At 42.2% G+C, this 8,603-nt stretch overlaps 1 protein-coding gene across 3 annotated transcripts in view; it reads left to right on the forward strand.

The window, feature by feature from the left end:
- LOC147424354 (uncharacterized) overlaps window positions 1-7,454 on the forward strand; it is a 28,078-nt gene extending 20,624 nt beyond the window's left edge. For 2 of the 3 annotated variants that reach the window (XM_086500798.1, XM_086500797.1), the window contains exon 4: window positions 6,829-7,454. In XM_086500798.1, the coding sequence (XP_086356924.1) occupies window positions 6,829-7,052 (224 nt within the window). In that variant the 3' untranslated portion in view covers window positions 7,053-7,454. Of the gene's footprint in view, window positions 1-6,624; window positions 6,728-6,828 lie in introns of all 3 variants that reach the window. The other variant, XM_086500799.1, reaches the window with a different exon arrangement.
- The last annotated feature ends 1,149 nt before the right edge of the window (window positions 7,455-8,603 follow it).

Here is an 8,603-nt window from a genome sequence, read left to right on the forward strand (position 1 = left end):
GGACTGCCATACCCTTAGATCAAGCCAGAATTTCAGAGTAGAGAGCGTTTGCTCTTCAGATCTAGTCAAGAGAGGATTCTCCCAAGTTCCATCAAGATCAAGATTTAGGACGGAGTGGGTGCTAAGCCCCACCTTCAAGGACAGGATTCTCCTAAGCTCCATCAAGATCAAAATTTAGGACGGTGTGGGTGCTAAGACCTATCTTCTGGTTCATGTGCTTGTGTTTCTTTCTTCCCCATTAATAAAGATACACTTAAAGATGGGGGGGGGGGCAGCCCATCTTTTGGTCCCTAGTCTGGTGTCGATTCTCTATTCTCCTCTCTTTTTCCTATTCTCAATCTGGCTGCTTGAGGGATTTCTCTATATTATTTAAGCATTACATTCAGTTTTGCTTCCGTTTTGTGACACCAAGACCCGTTCTACAGTGTACAGCGCACTTAAGGTATTCGTGTCCAAGTGAATGCATCTGTGAAGCATTAGCTCTAGAAATTTCAAATTCTAGTAAATCAAAAGTTCCGGCTTGGATGAGATGACTAGATAGATGGTGAATAGGATCTAAATGTTCAATATGAACTATGTGTGGAACTAGATTTTGTGTGGATGCATGCTTGGAGTAGGCGTAATCGGGGGCAAGTATTCTTTTTAAAGGAGGGGCGTATGTCACAAATGGATGACATGGCATGACCCTATGGACCAGAAGAGGAATAGGAAGTATCCGTCTGGGACAAGCAGGGTTGAGCCTAGCACAAAACCTGGTGCGATTTGTGGCACAAAACATGGGTTGTGTGGTTGGTGACGTGGTAGTTATTGGGTAAGCCCAACTTGTGAACTATTAGTTGTCACAAACTGGTGACGTGGCATGCCCGGACACATAGGCAGAAGGGGGCAGTTTCCGGAAATTGCACTGCATTGCTGACATGGCAGTTCGTACGGTGCTGACGTGGCAAGGCCGGAAATCGCAAATCACGCTGATGCTTTTTTTTGAAAGATTTTTGGGATCAGTTGCGTTTAGAACAATTGCTTTATTTTAAAAGCTTTTAAAGCTTGAATGCTTTTGAGTTTAACTGCTTTTGGGGCTCTGCTTTTGGCATCCCTTGTAAGAATAAAAGAGCCCTCAGGGCCTCACTCTTGAGAGCATTTGGACGCAGAGTCTGAGAGCAGAGGTTCCTGCGGGAGTTGTACGTTGCTCAAAGATTAATATAAAAAAAATACAGAAAGGGGTGCTAGTCTTTGGGGCCAATCTCTCTTGGTACGGAACTACGCCGGGACGTGTCGACCTAATTGTGAAGTGTGAATTGTTTTGAAGTGATTCTCTGCTGTATCACGGTAGAATCTTGACTTGGGGTGTCCAAGTCTGTTACAGTGGTTCTTGGGAAAAAAAAAGTTTGTTACAGTGGTATTAGAGCGCGGCCGATTTCTCTTCTACCGGGAAATCCATTCCTTTTCTCGCGACACTTATGGATTCTAACGCAAATCAATGGACTTCTTTTGCATCTGGGAATGCGGGAGGAGATTGCGAAGAAGATTCTCATGAGCAATCAAAGGAAGAGTACGACACACCTCGGCCCACTCAGTCAGAGATTGAAGAGATGGAACGTCGACAATTGGTTGACGACGCGATAAAAATGATGGTTAACATTGCGAAGGATTCGAAATTTGCAAAATTTTTGACTCAGCAATCCTTCGACGAAGTGCACACCCAATGGTAGAAAGCCACAGAGCCACCCATCAAACCGGCACTCAAGAAACCTCTTACTCCCAGGATGTTAACAGAGCAAGAATTGGAAGAGGTGGTTGATACACGGATTACGCAGCTTTTTGACGCGAACAACAAAGCCAAACAGCTTGACAAAAAGCAGAAGAGGAACTGACTTCTCGGGTTATTTGGGTCGTCAATTTGCTTTTACATCGACGAAAAAGCAGAAGAAGCGTGTATGATTTGAAGGACTACCTAGTTCTTCTTCTTCTTTTTCTTCTTCTTCTTCTGACAGTTCTTCTAGCTCTTTTGATTCGAGCGAAGAAGATAGAAAAGGGAAAAAGCGAAGCGAAAGGAAAGGACAAGAAAAAGACTAAATCTTGCCCAGTTTCTGACAATTCTATTGAGGACTCATCTTCCGACACTTTGGACTCTTACGATCACAGGTTTTATGCCCAAAAGAAAGCATTTTTACAGAGCCAATCAATATGATTTCCTCGATAACAAGGGCAAAAAGCCCAAAGGATTCAAGGAGGGAGGACAGACATTAATGTTTGAGCATTTTTCAGGGTTTCGAGATGTCCCGAAGACTTTAGCCTTTATCCAACAGTTCGACATAGCATTCTCTGGAGGTTGCTATACAGAGCACTCCAAGATCAGACGGGCGACATCCTTTTTGAAAGGCAATGCATGGACATGGTGGTCTGCTTTGTTGGTAAGGAAACAAGCGTCGACAAAGTTGTTGAAATTTAAGAAACTCTTTATTTCTTCATGGCTTACACAAGAATACGAACGAGACGTGATTATTGACTGGAACCATGTTCAGATGGTCAAGATAGAATCATTGGATTCTTATTGTGAAAGATTTTGGAAAATTTTTCTACCCGTTTCATCCTTTAAGAATATAAGTTTCAGGGAGCAGATTGAACGATGTAGTTGTGGGCTTCCCAAAGAAATTCCAGACTACTGTCTCGAACAGAAGTCCGAGTCTATACAATAGTTGATGGGACATGCGAAGCGCGTATTTGCTATACATTCGGGTAAATTGACTTACCCATTAGATGAACCTTCAACAAGTCGTAGTAGAAACAATCGACGAAGAGATAGACGACCTTCACTGACAGAAGATCAAAGAGATGAATATTTTAAAGCAGGGAAGTGTTTTGAATGTGAAGAACAAGGACATATCGCTACAAAGTGTCCCAAAAGGACACAAGAATCAGAATGACTGGCACATTGACAGAACAATAGAATGAGGCGATACTCGTTCCAGGATAGCTTTTTGAATTAGCATTATTCGGCTTTATGGATTTATGAAATAAGACTTTCTAGAAGATGATTTTGAATTTTGAATAAAACTGATGTTTTCTGAAAGAATCTGGAAAGAAGAGCAGGATTAAGAATGAGATCGAGCAATGACAGCTCTTGAAAGAACCTGATAACGAATTATGAATCACGACTGATTCAATTGAATGAATGACTAGACCACTCTGTTCAGTATGAACTTAGTGATGGATTTAGATTCCTGGAAAAGATTTCTCGCACACGACAGTGCTTGAGGTGAAAGATTTTTCGCACACGACAGTGCTTGAGGCGAATGACTACTTGCACACGATAGTGCTTGAGGGGAATGACTACTTGTACACGACAATGCTTGAGTCGAAAAATCTCTATAGACATGTTCGCAAGATAGGATTAGTTAACCCGACATCAATGAGGTCCATAATGGATCTAGATGTGGGTACTAAATGCGTTGCTGGTAGTCATTGTCTAAGATTTGGAATGATTTTTGAATGTGATTTGTCATGTGATGTCCTGTGATGTCATGTGCAGTAATGTGACTTGCGTCTTTGTAAATGTGCTAGATGAGTCGTGTTTAGTGCGATGTATTAACAATCAGTGTCTACTAAGACAGTTTATCGCCTTTGTCTGTTTTGCAAGCGTAATCGAGGGTGATTACAATGCTTTCAATAGGGGGGTATGTCACAAACTGGTGATGTGGCATGCCCGGACGCACAAGCAGCAAGGGAGAGTTTTCGAAAATCGCACTGCATTGCCGACGTGGCAGGGCCGGAAATCACGCTGACATGTTGTACGGATTTCCGCAAATCACGTTGATGCTTTTTTTTTTTTGAAAGCTTTTTAAGATTAGTTGCTTTTGGAACAAGTGCTTTATTTTAAAAGCTTTTAAAGCTTGAATGCTTTTGGGGCTTTGCTTTTGGCATCCCTTGTAAGAATAAAAGAGCCCTCAGGGCCTCACTCTTGAGAGCATCTGGACGCAGAGTCTGAGAGCAGAGGTTCTTGCGAGAGTTGTACTTTGCTCAAAGATTAATATAAAAGAAATACCGAAAGAGGCGCTAGTCTTTGGGGCCAATCTCTCTTGGCACGGAACTACGCCGGGCCGCGTCGACCAAATTGAACTGTGATTTTAAAGTTGTGAAGTTTTTTAAGTGATTCTCTCTCGTGTCACGGTAGAATCTTCACTTGGAGTGTCCAAGTCTGTTACATTAGTGGTGCCTCGTTATGAGTCTTGCATAAATTGGCTAGATCGGAGGTCCCTAATACCTTAAGGGTTTGGGGTTTGGATGGCTAGACCGTTTTGTGGAACATCTCGTCTAGGCGCGTTTGCGTTGGAACAGTACTTGGATGGGTGACCTCGCGGGATGGTATTTCCCCCATGTGGTATCGGAGCCATGGTTCAAAGTCCAACCTTTGAGTTTGTAGAAAGGGACATGTTGAAATCGTGGATGGGCTTCAACCTCTGAGCCAAAAGAAAGCGGACCATGTTGGTACTAAGGAGGACAGAGGAGAAGTCTCAAGTTTGGCTTGAGGGGGGGGGGAAGGGGCTCGTTGTTGGGGTAAGCCCAATTCATGAACTATCAATGGTGCCTAGCTATGAGGCATGCATAAATTGGCTAGGTCCCTAATATCTTAAGGTTTTGGGTTTCAATGACTCGACCAATTTGTGGAACGTGGAAGTTAAGTGCGCATGCGTAGGAACTGTACTCGGATGGGTGACCTCATGGGAAGGTGTTGTCCCCATTCAAAAGTTGGGTTTGTAGAGCTTTTGGTGTAGCAATTACAAAAAGCTTTGATTTTTGAAGCTTTTGATATCAATTATTCAAGCAGTCGCTTTAAAAAGGCCAAAGGCCCATTAATAAATGCCTTGTGTGAGCTCTGAGTATCTAGTTGCAGAGCCAGGCTCACATCGGTAGTGGTACCATCAATTTTGAGCTCAATATAAAGAAACACCTGCCAGTCGTATGACTCACCAAAACACAAAATTGCATTGAAAGACTTGGAAAGAACTAAGAATATCAAGTTTGCACTTTGTAGACAACACGAGAGTGGTGGAGTTCCGCTTTAGAGAGTATTGGCCCTCAAGTCGAGCGCCCCTGACGGTATTTCTTTATCAATTGATCAAGAGAAGTTTACAACTATGCTACCACGCGCTCAAGATCTGAGCTTACAATGACACACCAACCTCTTATTCATAGGCAGTTGGCCTAGAGAAAAGCAACTTGGAAAAGTAGAATTTTTTTTTGCTTTCCATAACTTGAGTTAAAATGTACTGCTTTAAGGTACTAGTTCCTCCAACTTCCTTGTTAGAGGCTAGAGGATATGAAATCAGCTGGCACCACGTGCCAGAGGTGTAGTCACTGCAAAGACTGTGTACACCACTGAAAAGAAACTGGAACACGCTTTCACAAGTGAATATTGTAAGAGAACACAGAAAAGGTGGAGTTCCCTCAGAGAGTGTTGGCCCCCAAATAGGCCTGCCCTGGCGGTGATTTTTTATTTGTATTATTTACAAGTGAAATGTATAGCTTGATTGAAGAGCGGGCCTCGAGCTACTAGTGGCATTGAGGTCAGTCATTTATTGAATCAGTAGCCAAAAGCAACTCATAAAAGCACTTTCCAAAACAACTTCAATTCTAAAAGTAACCATTAAGTTTTTACTGATAAAAAGCTTCAGCACGAGCAGCCTGCCATGCATGAGCCTGTACAGATGCCCATAGAACGTGCCATAATCCACACTGCAAATCGCCACAAGATTTCATACGGCTACCACATCATTGTTTATCTGTTCAGTGTGCAGAAATACACAAACCATCTAGGGATCTGCAGGAATTTAGCCCTCATTGTCTCCTGATTGTGGAAGCTCTGGGCGCTTCTTTTGCACGGGACCTTCCCTTCAATCTCTAGTACTTGACTTCTGTTTCTCGTGATTAGAATGCAGGGGAAAGGGTATGGTTGAAATCTCTTTTTCTGAAGTCGTTTTGCATTCAATATCAACAATTTTACCAAGTTGGTGTTATATGAGAGGCATTAACTTGTGTTTGAGGGAGGCATTGAAGCTGAGGGGCTTGCCATGGATTGCTGGGCGGAACGGGGAATTTGTTATGGTCTATAATGATGTGCTGCTGGAGCACGTGCTCCAGCTGAGAGACGGGTTGTAACTTGTAAGCTGGGAGTTGGAAGTGTATGCTGCTCAACTCTGCCAATTCCACTACAGCAAGTTGTTATTGCAGAACCTTTCACAGTCAGGATTTAAGCAAGTCCAAGGGTACCTTTACAGATAGAATTGTTTCTACTGCTTATGAACCATAAATGTTTAGTAGCCTCCAAGAGATCTGTTTACTAAGGCTGCTCAATCCTATTGGCAAGGAAAGGCCTAAATTTCTGTTTGAATTTTGCCTATGTTTCCTACTACATTCTGGGAAATGTGCTCTGTTGATCGGTCAATGTGGTTATTAATGTCCAGGTATGTGAACTAGTACTAATGTAAACGCATTGACTTGACCTCATAAGTCTCCTGATGTTCACGTAAACCTTGGTAGGGTTAATGTGGCAACCCAAATTTTTAGGTGAATCTATACTGAAATGGGTTCGTGAAGTTCTGTTTATTTTTGACTTTTTCTGGCTAGAGCTGGCAAGCCACCAAGGGGAAAAGATCCTTGAGCTTCCAGCAAGCCGGCGGAGGCAGGAAGCAAGTTTCCCCCTCGGGGAGTACCTTTGGGGGAGTAAAAAGTATTTTCATCCCATATCCATGTCCTGTTAGTGAAGTTCTGTACTCTGCTAATATTTGTAAACTTGATACTGAGCTCTACCCCGTGGGCCGTTGCTTGCAGGCTCAAAATTAATGAACATTGTTTTGGAGCTTTCTGAGAAAGAGGAGGATTTGTTAGACGTCTATTTGCACGTGCAAGTCAACAACGAGGAAGCACTCCAATTTTATAAAAAGTTTGGTTTTGAGGTCCAGGATATAATACGAAATTATTACAGACGCATAGAACCTCCGGATTGCTATCTTCTTTCTAAAAATTTAGCCAGGAAGCTTGTAACAGCAGATTAAAAGCCAGACCTTTTATATCCTTTTGGTGTTAGATTAGTGCAAGGATCAATTTTCTACTTCATTTGCATAGCAAAGGTCCTTTGCATGATGGGAAGGACTCAAGACATGTGCCATCCGCCGCCATTGTTCAGAGTGTATTATATCCTTTTTACCGCAAATCAAGCTAAAATTCTGTAGTAAGAGAGGGTTTGTCCTTTTGTGGTATAAGCCAATCTCAGTTGAGGGCATGGTTCCGAAGCTTATGGCCTCTTACCTGAATGGTTGAGATTTTTGGTTTATTCTGTTAGGCCTTACTCAACCAACTATTTTACTCATACTGCGTGAGGAAGTGTATTTTGAGCAATGGGTCCTTGGGGAGCAATCTATTAATACCAGCATCATGCTCTTTTAGAGTTGAGTTTAGACTTGAATGGTGTTAAGGTAGCTTTTAGAAGACTATTTAGTGTAAAAAGCAGTATTTTGAAGATGCACAGTTTCCCATTTCCAAGTTGTAGCCACCCACAGTACACTGTCAAGTGATTGTTGATGGGTAAATCTATATTACAAGATGTGGTTGTATTTTCTAATTTTGATTCCATTGAAGCACCAACACTTGGTTGTTTGGTACCAAATCAAGACACTAGAGTGTTTATTTTGCTAGCTTTTGGCTAAAATGCTGTGCACTTCAAAATGAATTTCAGTAATGCTCTTGAGAACCTTATATACGTCAAACTTGTTAAATAAAGCTATGACGACACTCCTTAAGCTCGCCATGGTAACTCTGTGAAATGAATTGCATACAATGTTTTCAAAGAGTAGGCCATGTATTGAAACAAGTGCTTTATATATCTATAAGTCTCCCTTGATTTAAGGTTATTATGCTTTTTTTTTTTTTGACACACCATAGGGCCCATAGGTGGAGGTGCTTATCCCTTCCAAATATTAGCCATGTTACATGGTCGGGCAAGGGCCGCGTACCATCGGGCAAGAGCCACGCGTAGGCATCACCATGGCCACTTAATTGATGTACCACATGCTGGGAACGACGGAGAGAACTCGTAGCAACCAGCTAGGAACCTCCTCCTCGGGTGACCCACCCCAGGAGGAGGATGCACTCGAGTGTCCAAGGGCAAGAGCCCTAGCAATGTGAACACCAGGTGAGCACAAGGTGTCCCTCTAGAGTGTGACCCAAGAGGAGCTTTGAACCCACAACCCGTAGGTTGAGAGGCCAAAGCCTTACCATTAGACCAACTCTTCATGTGGGGTCGATACATAAAATCTCTTGCATTCTATCTTGTTATATGAAAAATGTGCTTTATGTAAATTACTATTGTGTCGTGGTGAGAACATGTTGAGAGGTTGATATTTTTGCTAAACGTAGGACGGAATACGATCAATACGATTTATGCTAGATTGGAGCCCCAATAACATTATAAAGATTCATATCAACCTTTTAAAACGAGATCACTTTAGAATATCTAAATTTTCTCCCTTTTAGCATTTTCAATACGTTATTTGTATTAACGATATTAATGGTGTGTGGTAGGCATAAAAATTAAGCATTAAAGCATG

This window comes from Adiantum capillus-veneris, chromosome 25, assembly GCF_014529385.1.
Source record: "Adiantum capillus-veneris isolate H3 chromosome 25, ASM1452938v2, whole genome shotgun sequence".
NCBI lineage: Eukaryota > Viridiplantae > Streptophyta > Polypodiopsida > Polypodiales > Pteridaceae > Adiantum > Adiantum capillus-veneris.